The sequence below is a fragment of the Jaculus jaculus genome, chromosome 18 (genome assembly GCF_020740685.1).
Source record: "Jaculus jaculus isolate mJacJac1 chromosome 18, mJacJac1.mat.Y.cur, whole genome shotgun sequence".
In the NCBI taxonomy this organism is placed as follows: domain Eukaryota; kingdom Metazoa; phylum Chordata; class Mammalia; order Rodentia; family Dipodidae; genus Jaculus; species Jaculus jaculus.
Genome location: NC_059119.1, coordinates 32,309,298 through 32,327,641, shown reverse-complemented (window position 1 = coordinate 32,327,641; position 18,344 = coordinate 32,309,298). Strand labels below are relative to the sequence as shown.

The window sequence follows — 18,344 nt, the reverse complement described above, 5'->3', positions numbered from 1 at the left end:
GGAGCCATTCTGACTGAGATGAGATGGAATCTCAAGGTACTTTTGATTTTAATTTTTATTTCCATGATGGCTAAGAATGTTGAACACTTTAAAAAATATTTATTGGCCTTTTACATTTCTTTTGAGTGTTGTATATTCAGTTTATTGGCCCACTTATTGGTAGAAAGTTTTTTTAATTTTATTAATTTTTTGAGTGTGTTGTGTGTGTGTGAGCAAATGGCACCACGACACATATATGGGAGTCAGAGGACAACCTCGGGTATTTTTCCTCTCCTTCCACCTTCTTTCACGGCAGCATTTCTCTCATTTTGTTGCTTGTGAGCTTCTGGCTTCTCTTAGCTCCACCTCCCAGTGCCAAAGACATGCTGGAATTTCAGATGCTTATGCCATTTTAAAAAATACTTTACTTTTATTTACTTATTTATTAGAGGCAGAGAGAGAGAGAGAGAGAGAGAAAGAGAGAGGGAGGGAGAGAGACAGACAGAGAATGAGCACTTCAGGGCCTCTAGCCACTGCAAACAGACTCTAGATTCATGTGTCACCATTGTGCATCTGGCTTATGTGGGACCTGGAGAATTGAACCTGAGTCCTTAGGCTTCACAGGCATGCGGCTTAACCGCTAAGCCATCTCTCCAGACCCCGCTTATGCCATTTTTCATCCAGCTTTATGTGGGCTCTGAGGAGCATCAAACTTGAGTCATTAGGTTTGCAAGCAAGTGCATCTAACCGCTGAACCAATCTTCCCAGATCCTATGAATAGGCAGTTAAAAAAAATTTTTTTTTTGAATAGGCAGTTCTGATGGAGTTTAATTTTTGCAATTCTTTTTAAATTATTTTAATTTATCTATTTGAGAAAGAGAAATAAGGGGAGAGAGAGAGAGAGAGAGAGACAGAGAGAGACAGAGACAGAGAGACAGAGAGTGAGAATGGGTGTACCAGGGCCTCCAGCCACTGCAAACGAATTCCAGATGCGTGAGCCCCCCCCGCCTTGTGTATCTGGCTTATGTGGGTCCTGGGGAATTAAACCTGGGTTTGACTTTGCAGGCAAGTGCCTTAACCAACAAGCCATCTCTCCAGCCCAATTTTTGCAATTCTTTATACATTCTAGATATTAATCACTTTGTTAGAGACATAGCTGGCAAAGGTTTTCATCTATTCAGTAGACTATCTGTTCACTCTGTTGATTGCTTCTTTTGCTGTGCAGAAGATTTTTAAGTTCATCTAAACCCTTTTGTCAGTTCCTGGGGTAATTTCTGTGCTATTGCAATTCTATTCAGGAATTTGTTGCCTATACCTGCATCCTGACGTGTTTTCCTTAGGCTTTCCTTTTGCAGATTCGCCATCTCCAGTTCTAAATTAAGGTATTTGATGCACTTTGAACTTTAACTTTTGTGCAGCTGAGAGAGGCGAATCTCTATGAATGACATCCAGTTTTGCCAGTACCATTTATTGACTAGACTGCCTTAAGTTTTTGATCCCTTTGCCAAGTATTAGGTATCTAGATGGGGCTGGGGATTAAGTAAGTTGGCAGAGTATTTGGCTGGCATACACAAAGCCCTGGGTTCAATCTCCAGCATTACATAAACTAGGTGTGGTGGCAAACACCTGTATTCCCAGGAAGCAGGAGGATCAGAAGTTCAAGGTTATTCCCCTACATACTTTTTGGACAGCCTGGGCTACATGAGACCATGTCTTAAGAAAATAACTCAGGTATTTATTTCTGTAGGTTTATCTCTGGGTCCTCCATTATGTTCCGTTGGTTTCCAAGTCTGTTTTCATGGTCATACTACACTGTTTTTTTATATCTGTACAGTATCTTTTTAAAAAAATGTTTTATTTATTTGTGAAAGAGGGAGAGAGAGAAAGTAGGGGGGGGAGAGAGAGAGAGAGAAGGAGAGGGAGAGAGAATGGGCATGCCATGGCCATTAGTCACTGCAAATAAACTTCAGTCATGTGTACCACCTTTGCGTCTGGCTTTATGTGGGTCCTGGAGAACTGAACCTGGTTCCTTTTGGATTTGCAGACAAGTGCCTTAACTGCTAAGCCATCTCTTCAGCCCGTCAGTGTAGTATCTTGAAGTCAGGTAATGTGATACCATCAGCAGTGCTCTTTGTTTATAATTGCTTTGGTGGTCCATTATCTTGGTTGCATACACATCTTAGCATATATTTTTTTCTTTCTGTGTAGAATGTCATTGGAATTTTGATTGGGATGGTGTTGAATCTATAATTACTTTTGGTTGTATATGGCTATCTTCACAACATCATTTATTAATTTTTATTTATTTATTTGAGAGAGGGAAAGAGGCAGAGAGAGAGAGAGAATGGGCACACTAGGGCTTCCAGCCACTGCAAAGGAACTACCCCTCTGGTGCATCTGGCTAATGTGGGTCCTGGGGAATCAAACCTGGGTCCTTTGGCTTTGTAGGGAAGCACCTTAACTGCTAAGCCATCTCTCCAGCCCCCACATCATCATTTCTGACAATCCAGGAACATGAGCAATCTTTCTATTGTTTCATATCTGCAGATTCTTTCTTCAGTCTCTAAAAAAAATGTTTTTGTAGTACTCTTTCTCTTCTTGATTAGGTTGATTTCTGAATTTTAAAAACTTTAAATTATTTATTTAGCCCCATCCCTGGATTTTTTGAAGCTATTGTAAATGGAATTTTCCCCTTAACTTCTTTCTGAGAAAGTTCATTGTTAGTGTAAATCAAAGCTACTGATTTTTGAGCTAGAGAGATGGCTTTTGCATTTGCTTGCAAAGCCTGTTGGCCTGGGCTCAAGTTCCCAGTACCCACATAAAGACAGATGCACAAAGTGGCACATGTGCCTGGAGTTTGTTTGTAATGGCAAAAGATCCTGGCTTGCCCATTCCCATTCTCTCCCTCAAAAAAAAAAAATAAATAAATAAAACTAGGCTTGGTGGTGTGTGCTTTTAATCCCAACACTCAGGAGGCAAAGGTAGGAGGATCACCATGAGTTCAAGAGCACCCTGAGACTACATAGTGAATTCCAGGTCAGCCTGGACTAGAGTGAAACCGTACTTTGAACCCTCCTCCCCACAAAAAGGACTGAGGGGTTGGAGAGATGGCTTAGCAGTTAAAGACCCAGGTTCAGTTTCCCAGTGCCCACATAAACCAGATGCACAAGGTGGCAGATGCATCTGGAGTTCATTTGCAGTAGCTAGAGTCCCTGGAATGCCCATTCTGTCTCTCTATCTGCCCCCCCCCCCCCCTTAAATAAATGAAATAAAAAATAAATATTTTTTTTTAAATTTATTTATTTATTTGACAGCGACAGACACAGAGAGAAAGACAGATAGAGGAAGAGAGAGAGAGTGGGCGCGCCAGGGCTTCCAGCCTCTGCAAACGAACTCCAGATGCGTGCGCCCACTTGTGCATCTGGCTAACGTGGGTCCTGGAGAATTGAGACTCAAACCGGGGTCGTTAGGCTTCATAGGCAAGCGTTTAACCGCTAAGCCATCTCTCCAGCCCAAAAAATAAATATTTTTTTAAAAGCTACTGTTTTGTATGTTGATCTTGTATCTTGCAGTTTTAATGAGAGCGTTTATTAGATCCAAAAGTTTTCTAGTGGAGCCTGGAGCAGAGAGGTCTTTTAACTATAGAATAATGTTTTTTGAAAATAAGAATACTTTAACATCCTTTCCTATTTAGAAAAAAAAAAAATTATTTGCAAGAGGAGGGGGCAAGAATGGCCACATCAGGACCTCCAGGCACTGCAAACAAACTCCAGATGCATGTGCCACCTAGTGTATCTGGCTTACGTGGGTACTGGGGAATCAAGCCCAGGTCCTTTGGCTTGCAGGTGCCTTAACCACTAAGCCACATCTCCAGCCCTCCTTCCTACTTTTATCCCTTCATATCTTTTTCTTAACTTATTGTTCTAGCTGAGACTTTGTGAACGATATTGAATCAAAGTGGAGAGTGTGGGCACTGTTGTCTCGTTCCAGATTTTGGAGGAAATGGTCTTGGTCATTCATTTAGTATAATGTTGGCTGTAGGGTTGTGGTGCATAGTATTTATTATGCTGATGTATATTCCATCTATTCCTAGAGTTCACTGAGGCTTTCATTGCCTTGCATTTAACTTAGAAGTCAGCTACTGATTTTGTTTGTTTGTTTGATGTAGAGTCTTGCTTTAACCCACCTGGAATTCACTAAGTAGTCTCAGGCTGGCCTCGAACTCATCAGAGATCCTCTGGGATTAAAGGCGTGTGCCACTACACCCGGCTGAGTTTTGTACATATAAAGGCATTTCAGAAACAACAGAGATAATTCAACATCATCTTTTCCAATAGTTCATTTCTTCTCTTTTCTTTCTTTTTTTAAAAAAATACTTTATTTTCACTTATTTATTTGAGAGAAGGAGAGAATGGGCACACCAGGGCTTCCAGCCACCGCAAATGAACTCCAGATGCATGCGCCACGTTGTGTATCTGGCGTACATGGGTCCTGGAGAATCGAATCAAGGTCCTTTGGCTTTATGGGCAAGCGTCTTAGCTAAGCCATCTCTCCAGCCCTTCTCTTTTCTTTTTTGAGGTAAGGTCTCCTCTAGCTTAGAATTCCAGTCTGATCTGGAGCTCACATCAATCCTCTTACTTCTGCCTCCTGAGTGCTGGGATTAAAGGCGTGTGCCAGCATGTCTGGATCATTTCTTTTTAGCACTGAAAATGAATCAACTGTCTGGATGTACCAGAGTATATGTATGTACTCATCTATATGTTATGTATTTTGGTGACTATCAAGTTTGACAATTGTGAATTCAGGTGTTATAAACATCTGCATGAAAGTTTTTGTGGACATCAGCTTTTTAACTCCTTTGTGTAAAGAACAAGAACTGTGATTGCTGAATTTTATGGCTTAGTATGTTTAGTTTAAAAAAATGTTTTTTTAAGTTAACTAATAAGGAATCAAACAAGCCAATCAAAAAAATGGGCTATGGAGCTAAATAGAGAGTTCTCAAAGGAAGAAATATGAATGGCATATAAGCATCTTAAAAGATGTTCTGGGCTGGAGAGATGGCTTAGTGGTTGAGCGCTTGCCTGTGAAGCCTAAGGACCCCAGTTCGAGGCTCGGTTCCCCAGGTCCCACGTTAGCCAGATGCACAAGGGGGCGCACACGTCTGGAGTTTGTTTGCAGAGGCTGGAGGCCCTGGCGCGCCCATTCTCTCCCTCTATCTGTCTTTCTCTCTGTGTCTGTCGCTCTCAAATAAATAAATTTAAAAAAAAAAAAGATGTTGTATGTCACTAGTCATCAGGGAAATGCAGATTAAAACTACATTGAGATTCCATCTCACGCCTGTCAGATTGGCTACCATCATGAAAGCAATGATCATAAATGTTGCCGGGGATGTGGAAAAAGAGGAACCCTTATACACTGTTGGTGGGAATGCAATCTGGCTCAGCCATTGTGGAAATCAGTGTGGAGGTTCCTAAAACAGCTAAAGATTGATCTACCATATGACCCAGCTATAGCACTCCTAGGCATATATCCTAAGGACTCATCTCATTTCCTTAGAAGTACGTGCTCTGCCATGTTTATTGCAGCTCAATTTATAATAGCTGGGAAATGGAATCAGCCTAGATGTCCCTCAACTGATGGGTGCATATTGAAGATGTGGTACATTTATACAATGGAGTTCTACTCAGCGGTAAAGAAAAATGAAGTTATGAAATTTGCAGAAAAATGGATGGATCTGGAAAGGATTATACTAAGTGAGGTAACCTAGGCCCAGAAAGCCAAGAGCCACATGTTCTCCTTCATACGTGGATCCTACTAGCTACAGATGAGTGGGCTTCTGCGTGAGAAGGAAAAAACTCAGTAGCAGAGGCCAGTAAGTTAAAAAGGAGGTATAAAGGGAAGAGAAAGGAAGGGAGGAGGGTACTTAATAGGTTGGTATTGTATATATGTAAGTAGAATGATTAAGATGGGGAGGGGATATGATGGGGAATGGAATTTCAAAGGGGAAAGTTGGGGGGGGAGGGTATTACCATGGGATATTTTTTATAATCATGAAAAATGTTAATAAAAATTTAGAAAAAAAAATGATTTCTAAAAATTTGTTTGCAAGCAAAGAGAAGAGAGGTAGGCATAAAAATAATGGGCCCGGCAGGGCCTCTAACTGCTGCAAAGGAACTCCAGAAGCGTGCACCACCTTGTGCAGGTGGCGGGTGGGGAATCAAACCCATGATGTTAAGCTTAGCAGGCAAGCGCCTTAACCATTGAGTCATCTTCCCAGTCTCCCCTTCTCTTTTCTATCTCCCTTCCAAATATTCTTTTTTTTTTTAAATTTTTATTAACATTTTCCATGATTATAAAAAAAAAATCCCATGGTAATTCCCTCCCCCCCGACTTTCCTCTTTGAAATTCCATTCGCCATTATATATATATATTTTAAAGCCGGGCGTGGTGGCGCAGGCCTTTAATCCCAGCAGAGGTGGGAGGATAGCCGTGAGTTCGAGGTCACCCTGAGGCTACATAATGAATTCCAGGTCAGCCTGAACTAGAGCAAGACCCTACCTGGAAAAAAACAAAATAAATAAATTAATTAATAAAATAAAAACAGGGCAGTTAGAGAACTAAAGTATTAGAGAAACAACAAAAAAAAAAGGAGATTCCAGTTCTGTCACCTTTGACGACGAGCATGTTGATTTGCAAGTGGAATGAGTCCTTTGAACGAATAGGGGGCTGTGGTGGTGCCCAGGGCTTCCCCACAGGGTCGAGGGATTCCTGGGGTGGAGAAGGAGCGGGCGTCAAAACCAGCGCCCGCGGCGCCCGCGTGGCGGTCTGAGCGGATCAGCAGCTTTCCCGGGGCCGTTTCCCTCCGCCGGCCTCTTTCTTCCGTCCCTTGTTTCCCTCCGGCGAGTCTTAGCAGAGGGGCAACTTCCGCTTCCGGTGGCGTGCGTGCGTGCGTGCGGCCCGAGCGCTTGGGGGAGACTGGTGGCGGACGTGCGCTCGGGACCGCGTCGGTGGCTGTGGAGGGAAGCGAGCCGTGTGGAGGGTAAGGTCGGCCCGCGGACCCCCGCACGGTGGCCGGCCGGGTCCCGGGGACTTGGTGCTGCGCCCGGAGAGGCCGTGGTGGGCTGCTTATGGGAATCCACGGCTCCTTTCCCAGTAGACTTCTAAAAAGCGCTTTCGCCGGGGGGCTGCGGGATGTTTCTGTCCCGTACAACTGGTCGTCAGGATGTTTGGAACTTTTTGTCAAAATCTATTTTACTTCTGATTAGGAAGTCGCTATTAGGCATCACTAGTTAATGTCTGGACCTGAGTTGTCCAGTATAGTAGCCACTAGCCAGAATGTTTCTATGTAGATTTAGAATTAAAATAGATACAATTTAAAAGATTTTTGGAGCCACATGTGGTGACTTTCTTTTTTCTTCCAGTTTGCCCTATGCACATTTGAGGTTTTTTTTTTTTTTTTTTTTTTTTTTTTTTAGGTAGGGTTTTATTGTGGCTCAGGCTGACCTGGAATTTATTGTGTAGTCACAGGGTGGCCTTGAACTCATGGTGATTCTCCCACCACACCCAGCTCCCTAGGTCCATTTGGAATGTGATTAATAGCAACTTTGTTGAAAAACTGCAGGCAGAGTGTATTTCCTTCATCGCAGAAATGGAGCATAGCTGATGGATTTAAGATGGACAGAACATAGGTTAATCATGCCTTAGTAGAGGCAACTCATCGAATTTAGGGCATAACAGAGAAGTAAATTTTGAGAGTAATTATCAATCAGTTTCGACGTCCTTTGAGCGAATGAATACATCCTCATTTCATAAACAAGTGAAACTTACTGTCTCACCCCCTTGTCGTCCTGACTCTTAACATACCTCTCCCAACTTGCCACCCCATTCCGTGTAGGTAAAGGCTGGTAGGTAGTAAGTAGCCAGCATGGAGACCAAGGATCAAAAGAAACACAGAAAGAAACATAGTGGGCCTAAAGCTGAGAAGAAAAAGAAACGGCATCTGCAGGATCTTCAACTTGGAGATGAAGAAGATGCCCGGAAGAGAAACCCCAAAGCTTTTGCAGTTCAGTCTGCTGTGCGGATGGCTCGATCCTTTCACAGGTATGTCTAGCTGGAATCTCGTGATTGTTCTATTTTATTCGTTCTTAAATGGTAGCAACCGCCCACAAATGACATTTGGCTTGTGAGTCTAACCCACCTCTGAAGGACATAGGCGTGCTTATATGCGGCTTTTTTGTTGTTGTTTTGGTTTGGTTTTTCGAGGTAGGGTTTCACGCTAGCCCAGGCTGTCCTGGAATTCGCTATGTAGTCTCAGGGTGGCCTCGAACTCACAGTGATTCACCTACCTCTGCCTCCCCAGTGCTGGGATTAAAGGCATGTGCCATCATGCCCGGCTCATATGTGGCTTTATTTATTTATTTATTTGGTTTTTTGAGGTATGGTCTTCCTCTTCTAGCCCTGGCTGACCTGGAATTCACTATGTAGCCTCAGGTTGGCCTCAAGCTCATAGCAGTCCTACCTCTGCCTCCCAAGTGCTCAGAGAGAACGGGCATGACAGGGACTCTAGCTGCTGCAAGCCAACTCCAGACTCATGCACCAGTCTGTGAAACTGGCTTTACGTGGGTCCTGGGAAGTCAAACTTAGGTCCTATGGCTTTGCAGGCAACACCTTACACTGCTGAGCTATCTCTCCAGCCCTTTATATATGGCTTTTAATAGAATATCAGAAGTCTTCTCCAAGGAAGCTTTTTTTTTTTTTTTTTTTTGGTTTTTTGAGGTAGGGTTTCATTGTAGCTCAGGCTGACCTGGAATTCACTATGGGGTCTCAGGGTGGCCTTGAGCTCAAGGCGATCCTCCTACCTCTGCCTCCCGAGTGCTGGGATTAAAGGCGTGCACCACCATGCCCGGCTGTAAGGAAGCTGTTTTGCCTCCACCATCTGTTACTCATTTTTCTGGTGCAAGAGAAAAAGCCTGTAGTATTTAATTTATGAAATTTGTCCCTAAACTTTAAATAATCTCTATGATGCTAAGTGTATATATTTTTAAATAATATAAGTACTAAGAGAGCTGTATTTAGGGAGTCATTGTTATATATCCAGCAGTGCTCTTTAGACATTGAATTAAGTTCTCCCAGTAGCTTTAAAAGTATGGGGACTACTTCTGTCTGCATTTTGTGGTACATAAACCAGGCTCAAAGAGCAAGCTCTCCCCAATTAGGTAGCCAGTTGATAGGACAGTCAAGTTTATCTCCAAAGCATCTGCTCTTGTGATGATATACTCAGTCTTTGTCTTTTGGCTCCTTTTAAACATCAAAATCATCCCCAAATATTCACATTTGAGGTATATTTGCTTTTCAGCTATTTTTCAAATAATCTGCTCCCTCTTTGCTGAAGAACAGTTATTTGGACTATGGTCAGAGTTAACCAGTTAGTTACATCCATGCATTGTCTGTTCTCTATAAAAATTTGTACTTAAAAGGTTTAAGACCTGTGTCTCGTATTTTTATCGTATTTTGAAAGTTAATGTACTTTTGGTGTGTTTGTTTAAACAAATAGGACTCAAGATTTAAAGACAAAGAAGCATCACATTCCAGTAGTGGATCGCACACCACTAGAGCCACCACCAATAGTGGTGGTGGTGATGGGGCCTCCGAAAGTCGGGAAGAGCACTCTGATTCAGTGCCTCATTCGGAATTTTACCAGGCAGAAGTTGACCGAGATCAGAGGCCCTGTGACCATTGTGTCAGGTGAGGTGCTGCCACAGAGCTGGTGTGGCAGGTGGCATTGGCTGAGGGCCACCGTGTGTCTCTGTTACTCTCATGCTGAAAATGTTCTGGCACCTAGTCATATCATATCACTCTTCTGCTTTTACTGGCTTGCCTGTAGCTTCAAGAGGATGAGTTTCTAGAGAATAATGGTGATGTGTACCGTCTTTTTCTGCTGCTTGGTTGGCTTTGCCAAGATGTGCTTCTTGGAAAGGCACACGGGGAGCACATTATTTTAACAGTGAATACCTCTTATGTACCATGAACACCTGCTTGCCCCTTGGAAGCTACAGTTCTTTTTTTTTTCCTTTGAGGTAGGTAGGTTTTCACTCTAGCCTAAGCTGATCTGGAACTCACTCTATAGTCCCAGGCTGGCCTTGAACTCCTACTTCTTGATCTTACCATCTTTGCCTCCTGTTGCAGTCAGGTTTGCGTTGCTGGTAGAAATCACCCAACCAAGAGCAGGTTGTGGGGGAAAAAACAGGTTTATTTTGGCTTAAAGGCTCAAGTAGGAAGCTCCATGATGGCGGGGGAAATGGTGGCATGAGCAGAGGTTGGACATCTCCCCCTGACCAACATCAGGTGGACAACAGCAACAGGAGAGTGTGCCAAACACTGGCAAGGGGACACTGGTCCCCCAACAATACACTCCACTCCCTCCAGGAGGTGTTAATCCCCAAATCTCCATCAGCTGTTAATCTAGCATTCAGAACACCTAAGTTTATGGAGACACCTGAATCAAAACCACCATACCTCCCAAGTGCTGGGATTAAAGGTGTCCACCACCACACTTGGCTTGAAAGCCACATTTTTGTGGCTCTTTTTTTCCTGTAAGGATTTGTGTGCTTTGGATGGTGCTCACCTATCTTAAATTTAAAGGAAAATGAAGCAAACTCACAAAATGGCATGAAAGAAACAAGAAATGGCTAGTTTAGTAGGTGTAGAATAGGGCCAAGGCCATTTTTTAAAAAACTTTATCCATTTCTCTGCAGGGAGAGAGAGAATGCGAATGGGCACACCAGGCCCAGTGCCGACACAAAACAAACTCCAGATCCGTGTGCTCCTTCGTGCATCTGGCTTTACATGGTTACTTGGAATCAAACCCAGACACTCCAGGCCTTGAAAGCAAGTGCCTTTAACCACTGAGCATTCTCTACAGCCCCCATTCTTTATCTTTAAATATCCTCATTTTTAAAAACTTAATAGAGAAATAATTATGCCTTGAACATTCTGGTATGCTACATCTGAGGATTTTTTTTTAGAGGTAGTATGGGAAAATCTGATAGTTAGGAAACTTGTGCTGTGTTAGGTTTGGAAGTCTTTCAAGCTGTAGTGAGAATATAGGAACATTGGATCAAGGCACTGGCCTGGTAGTGAACAGCCAGACCACAGTTGTGGTGAACCCTGCCCAGCCAGAATTAAATATATTTGAATACTTTCATTTATCTAGGAAGAGTTGATACATGTTACTATTAATGAGAGAGTATGGCAAGGAACCTAACGTAAAATTGATATTTGCTAGTTTTCTCCTATAAAAATGTGCCTCTAGGACATTCCTATCAAGGTATACAGTGCTTTACTGTGTGTGTTAAAATAAGATATTGAGACAGTGGAAAGTCCTCAGTATTTAAAAAAAATAAAATGTTATCTTTTCATTTACAGGTAAAAAGCGCAGACTCACCATTATTGAATGTGGTTGTGACATTAATACAATGATTGATCTGGCTAAAGTAGCAGATCTGGTAAGTCAGTGTGACAACTTGGCTTCTTGGTGGCGGGACAGTGTGAAAAGTTTTCTGCTTCTGTTTCTTTTCTTTTTTAAGTGATCCAGCTTTCTTCCCTTCCCCAGTGCTGGGATTGCAGATATGTACCTCCAGCATTTTATGTGGCTGCTGGGGATCTGAACTCAAGTTCTCATTCAGGTGTGATAAGCTCTTTATCCACTAAGCCATTTTCTTAGGACCATATTAACTTATACATATTTAGTTGAGAGAGAGAATGAATATGGGCATATTAGGGCCTCTTGCTGCTGCATATTCCAGGTACATATGCCACATAGTGTACCTGGTTTTATGTGGGTACTGATGAATTTAACCCCTACCAGCAGTCTTTGCAAGCAAATGTCTTTAACTGCTGAGCCTTCTCCTCAGCCCTATTTAAAACATATATATGTGTGTGTGTTTATATTTATATTTGAGACTGTAAATGAACTCCAGACACATGTGCCACCTAGTGCATCTGGCTTACATGGGTACTGGGGAATTGAACCATGTCCTTAGCCTTTGCAGGCAAGCACCTTAACTGCTAAGCCATCACTCCAGCCCCACCTATTTTATTAGAGTGCGGGAGGGCACGCCAGGGCCTGTACTCACTGCAAACAAAGTCCAGACACATATGTCATCATGAGCATCTGGCTTTTGTGGGTACTGGGGAATTGAACCTGGATCTTTGAACTTGAGTTCAGATCCCCAGGCTTTGTAGTCAAGCACCTTAATTGCTAAGCCATCTCTCCAGCCCCCAGTTGTTTTTTTAAATCATTTCATTCTTTGGAGGGGTGGGGGCTTTTTTGGTTTTTCAAGGTAGGATCTCTCTCTAGCCCAAGCTGACTTGGAATTCATTGTGTAGTCCCAGAGTAGCCTCAAACTCACAGCAATCTTCCTACCTCTGCCTCCCAAGTGCTAGGATTAAAGGCATATGCCACCACATTTGTCTGACTTTTTTTGTTTGTTTTTGATGTAGAGTATTGCTCTATCCCAGGCTGACCTGTAATTCACTATGTTGTCTCAGGCTGCCCTTGTACTCCCAGCGATCTTCCTACCCCTGGCTCCCAAGTGCTGGGATTAAAGGTGTGGGTCATCATGTCTGGCCTTAAATCATTTAATTTTTAGATGTCAGAGACTTACTGTTTGGCTTTCAAATGTCTTGCAAAAAAACTCCTAATTTTTTCACATTCTGATTCTCAAGTAGTGGCTGAATTGGGTTCATCTTGTTCTGAGTTTTGAGGTGGAAGTTTATGTCCTTGTAGGCATTATCCAGTCAGGGGCACTTTCTGTCAGCTGGGAATCTAGCACTTGTCTGAGTCTACAGCAGGAGTCAACAATCTAATTGCAAAGGGTGGCGAGTAAATATTTCAGGCCTTGTGGTTCATACACGTGCTGTTACTGCTGTGGATCCCTGCAGTTGCAGCGCGAAAGAAGCTGTAGGTGTGTACGTGAGTTGACAAGGCCGTGCTTCTAAAACAAGAAACAAGTGATGGGCCATAGTTTGCTGACCAAGTTGTCACCTCAGAGTTCACAATCAAGTTAAAAAAAATCAAAACTAATAATGTTTTAAGAAAATTTATGATTTTATGTTGGAGCACTTGTATGGCTGTCTTGGGCCAGATGTGTCCTGAGGCATTGAGTTGGACAGGCCTGGTCTCTTTTGGTACTGCTCTTGAAAAATTGTGTTCTGTTTTTAGGTTCTGATGTTGATAGATGCCAGCTTTGGGTTTGAGATGGAAACATTTGAGTTTCTAAACATCTGTCAAGTACATGGCTTTCCTAAAATTATGGGAGTTCTTACCCATCTGGACTCCTTCAAGCATAATAAGCAACTGAAGAAGACAAAGAAGCGGTTAAAACATAGGTTCTGGACCGAAGTCTACCCGGTAGGAAGAGTATTACTGTTGATAGAGTACCGTCACTGCACCCATTTAAAAATAGCCAGCATGAAGAGTCAGTACTGACATCTCTGCAGTGTTTACTTCCCAAGTCACTCTGTGTGTGTGATTCCAGTCCCTGAGCTTTCCCCCTCAAGATGGTCTTTGTATTTTAGTTTTATTTATTTAATTTATTGGCTTTTCGAGTAGGGTCTTGCTGTGGCCCAGGCCAACCTGGAATTCACTATGTAGTTTCAGGCTGGCCTCGAATTCATGGCAATCCTACCTCTGTCTCCCAAGTGTTGGGATTAAAGGCATGTGCCACCATGCCCAGCTTTTGTTTTATTTTATTATTTTAATTTGAGAGAGAATATGGGCACACCAGGGCCTCTAGCCACTACAAATAAACTCCATAATGGATCACCTTGTGCATCTGTCTTATGTAAGCACTGGGGAATTGAGCCTAGCTCCTTAGGTTTTGCAGGCAGGTGCCTTAACCACTAAGCCATCTCTCCAACCCTCAAGACAGTCTTTACCTGGGCCTCTTGGTGCGTCTTTTGCCTCTGTATTGCTTAAATGCAACAGCGTGAACTCTGTTGGTCATGAATTAAGACTACATCAGAAATTCCTCCCTCACTTACTGTTGTGGCCTATTAGTCACAGAACCCTGTGCTCACCTTGCCCACTGCTTTCCATGCCCAGATCCATGCTTGTGTGTGCAGTGACGCCCGCTGTGCTGAGGGGCCCTCATCTGAGCCTTCTGAAGAAGGCGGGCTGGCTTTGGAAGCATCAGCGCAGAGGTGCTTCACTCACGATCTTTCTTAGGGTGGCTCCTTATGTAGGCCTTTATTTTATTCCAGTATTGACATGACTTCAATCCAAATTCAATTTTTACTTTTTAAAAATGTTTAGGGTGCCAAGCTCTTCTATCTTTCTGGGATGGTACATGGAGAGTATCAGAACCAAGAGATTCACAACTTGGGCAGATTTATTACAGTTATGAAGTTCAGACCTCTCACATGGCAAACATCTCACCCTTATATCCTGGCAGACAGGTAAAAAATTGTGATTTCTTTTTCTTCCTGGTCTATATATTTCCAAACTTTCAGCTTTTAACTCTTTAAAAACTACATATTTTATTTATTTGAGAGGGAGAATGGGAGCCAGTGTCTCTGTTCCAGTCAGGTTTGCATTGCTGGTAGAAATCACCCAACCAAGAGCAGCTTGTGGGAAAAAGAGGTTTATTTTGGCTTACAGGCTCGAGGGGAAGGAAGCTCCACAATGGCAGGGAAAAACAATGACATGAGCAGAGGATCCTGGCCCACATAAGGTGGACAACAGAAACAGGAGAGTAAGGGGAAACTGGCTATAACACCCATGAGCCTGTCCCTAACAATACACTGCCCCAGAAGGGGTTAATTCTCAAATCTCCATCAGCTGGGAACCTAGCATTCAGAACACCTAAGTTTATGGGGGACACCTGAATCAAACCACCATATCCTCCAGCCACTGCAAACAAACATATTCCAGATGTAGGCACCACCTTGTGCATCTGGCCTATGTGGGTACTGGGTAATCGAACCTGGATCCTTTGGCTTTGCAGGCATGTGACTTAAAAGGTAAGCTATCTCTCCAGCCCACCTTTTTAATCTTTCTAAGTTTAGAAAACCAGTAAGTGCTTATTTGTTCGCTCATTGAAGAGGGCTTTGTGTTCACAATAAATTAGGAGGTGTTTAGACAGTGAGAGTGAAAGGCTGGGGTTCAGCTTGCTGGTAGAGTGCTTGTGCAGGCCTTGGTTTCTTCTCATGAGAGGGAGCAGGCGGGCGCGGGGGAGACAAGGCGGGAGGGCTTTGGAGCTGTCGCTTTGCAGTGTTGCTGTCCCTGTACCTGGTGCTCCAGCAACTCATTGTGCCTACTTCCCTTCTTTTGCGTTTTTCTTCGTGTTTTCTCAGCCTGGCATACCCTTTCTTGGACGAATCCAAGTTTCCTACCCCCAGCAAAACAAAACAAAACACCCAAACCCTCAGCTTGCAAGTTAACCCTTTTACATAAAGACTTTTCTTAGCATGTTTTCTATTCTCTGCTGACTCTGCATGAATATCACTTCCCTTTGAGGAGGAGTGCATACAGATTTGTGTTTGCTTCTTCTGGTAGATGGTGAACCATACTTCCTTAGTTCTGTGTTCTGTAGTTTTCTAAACAATGTGCTCAATGAGAAACAGTGTTTGTGCTACTAGGGATTGAACTTAGCCTCATGTCTGCTAGGCAAGAGCTCAATCACTGAACTACACCCCCAGCAAGAATAAGACATTAAGGGGTCATCATATGAAGAGAATTATAAGAACATTTTATATTAATTTCTGCTCTATGGTTGTGGTTATTTTCTAGAATGGAAGATTTGACAAACCCTGAGGATATCCGGACAAACATCAAGTGTGACCGAAAAGTGTCTATTTATGGATATTTAAGAGGAGCACACTTGAAAAATAAAAGCCAAATTCACATGCCAGGTGCTCATTCTCTTGTCATACATACCGTATCAAACTCTTAGTATGGCTTCGTTACTAAGGGAAACTGAAAAATGGCCAAACAAGCCAGAGCCGCCTTGCTGGAGATTTTAACAATAGTCCAGCTGTACATTTTGTGGCAAAGGTGGTGTCTACTTCCATTGTTGAATGATGCCATTTTAGTACGAAACCTTCAAACTCAGGAGTGTTTTTTTTTTTTAATTTTTTATTTATTTATTTGAGAGCGACAGACACAGAGAGAAAGACAGATAGAGGGAGAGAGAGAGAGAATGGGCGCGCCAGGGCTTCCAGCCTCTGCAAACGAACTCCAGACGCGTGCGCCCCCTTGTGCATCTGGCTAATGTGGGACCTGGGGAACCGAGCCTCGAACCGGGGTCCTTAGGCTTCACAGGCAAGCGCTTAACCGCTAAGCCATCTCTCCAGCCCACAAACTCAGGAGTGTTTTTGCCCATAGTTGACACTTGTTTTTTATGCTATTCTTTGCTTTTGCACACTTCTTGTCAGGTAGAGTTGCTTATTGGGTGCTGTCTTGCAGGTGTAGGAGATTTTGCTGTCAGTGACATCAGTTTCCTGCCAGACCCCTGTGCTCTTCCAGAGCAGCAGAAGAAGCGCTGTTTAAATGAAAAGGAGAAGCTGGTTTATGCACCCCTCTCTGGAGTCGGGGGCGTGCTGTATGACAAAGATGCAGTCTACGTCGACCTTGGTGGCAGCCATGGCTTTCAGGCATCTGTAAGAGCAGAGCATTTGTTCTATATTCTCCATGTTCTTTCTAAATCTTTTTACTTAAACATTTTGTTAACAACCTCTGTACCTATGGAAAATATACCATGATCATCATCTCCTCCCACCACCCTCCCTTTTCCCCTTACCTAGTCTCCCCTCTACTGAATCCCTTCTTTCCAACTAGTCTCTCCTATTTTGATGACATTTCCCCCCCTCTTATTATGCAGGACCAAGCAGAAAATTAAGCCCTAATCCTTTATAACTCTCAGATAATTGTCTTTGTGGGTGCCATTGACTTGTGTGGCTCATCTTGTTCCAAAACCAGGGTTTTCCATCCCAAGTAATTGTCATATATGTATACACACACACACACACATATTTAAATATTTTTATTTATTTGCAAGCAGAGAGAAAAGAATGGGTGCACCAGGGCCTCTTGCCACTGCAAACAAACTCCAGGTGCACGTGCCTTTGTGTGTGTGCTTTCACTGGGGAATTGAACCCAGGCTGTCAGGCTTTGCAAGCAAGCGCCTTAGCCTCTGAGCCATTTCTCCAGTCCCAGTTAGCATTCTTTTTAAGTGGACTTTAGATTTTTATGTGTTAGCTTGAAATGGGGTTTTATTGGGTTAATGCTTGCTTCATCATTGATAATCGAAGTGCTCCTAGTGAAGTGTTTAGTTACCATGGAATTTAATGATGAGGGGGATCAATTTTAAGGTTTGGTTTCCTTTTCTTTCTTTCTTTTTTTTTTTTTTTGCTTTTGTTTTTGTTTTTCAAGGTAGGGTCTCACTCTGGTCCAGGCTGACCTGGAATTAACTATGTAGTCTCAGGGTGGCCTTGAACTCATGGCAATCCTCCTACCTCTGCCTTCCGAGTGCTCAGATTAAAGGTGTACGCCACTACACCAGGCTCCTTTTCCTTTTTTAGTGTTGGTGTCTGTGAGCCTGGGCGGGGGTGGGGGTGTGTGTGTGTGGAGACTGGGGAGTGTCCGTCCATATCTTCTGTCCAGTTTGCACTCCTTGCTGTGCTCACCAGGCTGCTGGCCTACAAACTTGAGAGTCCTGCAGTGACACTGGGATGACAGATGGTAATGACTGAGGACCTGAGGTCAGGTCCTTACACTTGCACAGCAAGCTCTTTACCCACTGTGCTGTCTTCCCAGCCCTGCCATAGTTAAGCCACTGAGGCAGTAAGAAGGCTTTTCAGAACGACTTAGGGTAATTTTGAGAAACTGATGAGACCAATGTATCTCTAGAACCATTGTACTTTCCTCACTTGCCCTTTCTTACTGGCGCTGACAGGAGGAGACTGGACCCACCCATGAACTGGTGCAGAGTCTCATCTCTACCCATGCCACTATTGATGCCAAGATGGCTTCAAGCAAAGTGACACTCTTTTCTGATTCCAAACCTCTGGGGTCAGAGGATATAGATAACCAAGGGTAAGTCTACTTTTTTTTCTAATTTCTAATTAAAAAATTATTAAAAATTTTATCACCCATCATTCTGCCAACATAACATTTCTTAAAAATATTTATTTATTTGAGAGAGAGAATGAGAATGGGCACGCCAGGGCCTCCAGCCACTGTAAAGGAACTCCAGATGCGTGCGCCCCCTTGTGCATCTGGCTTACGTGGGTCCTAGAGAACTGAACCAGGATCCTTTGGCTTTGTAGGCAAACGCCTTAACCACTAAGCCATCTTTTCAGCCTAT

General features: G+C 43.2%; 1 protein-coding gene across 3 annotated transcripts in view; it reads left to right on the top strand.

The window, feature by feature from the left end:
* Bms1 (BMS1 ribosome biogenesis factor) overlaps positions 1-18,344 on the top strand; it is a 76,430-nt gene that overhangs the window by 31,026 nt on the left and 27,060 nt on the right. For 2 of the 3 annotated variants that reach the window (XM_045137298.1, XM_045137296.1), the window contains exons 2-9: positions 7,874-8,079; positions 9,533-9,723; positions 11,404-11,483; positions 13,202-13,390; positions 14,294-14,436; positions 15,770-15,891; positions 16,445-16,638; positions 17,934-18,073. In XM_045137298.1, coding sequence (XP_044993233.1) covers positions 7,904-8,079; positions 9,533-9,723; positions 11,404-11,483; positions 13,202-13,390; positions 14,294-14,436; positions 15,770-15,891; positions 16,445-16,638; positions 17,934-18,073 — 1,235 coding nt within the window. In that variant the 5' untranslated portion in view covers positions 7,874-7,903. Of the gene's footprint in view, positions 1-6,921; positions 7,019-7,873; positions 8,080-9,532; positions 9,724-11,403; positions 11,484-13,201; positions 13,391-14,293; positions 14,437-15,769; positions 15,892-16,444; positions 16,639-17,933; positions 18,074-18,344 lie in introns of those variants that run through there. The other variant, XM_045137297.1, reaches the window with a different exon arrangement.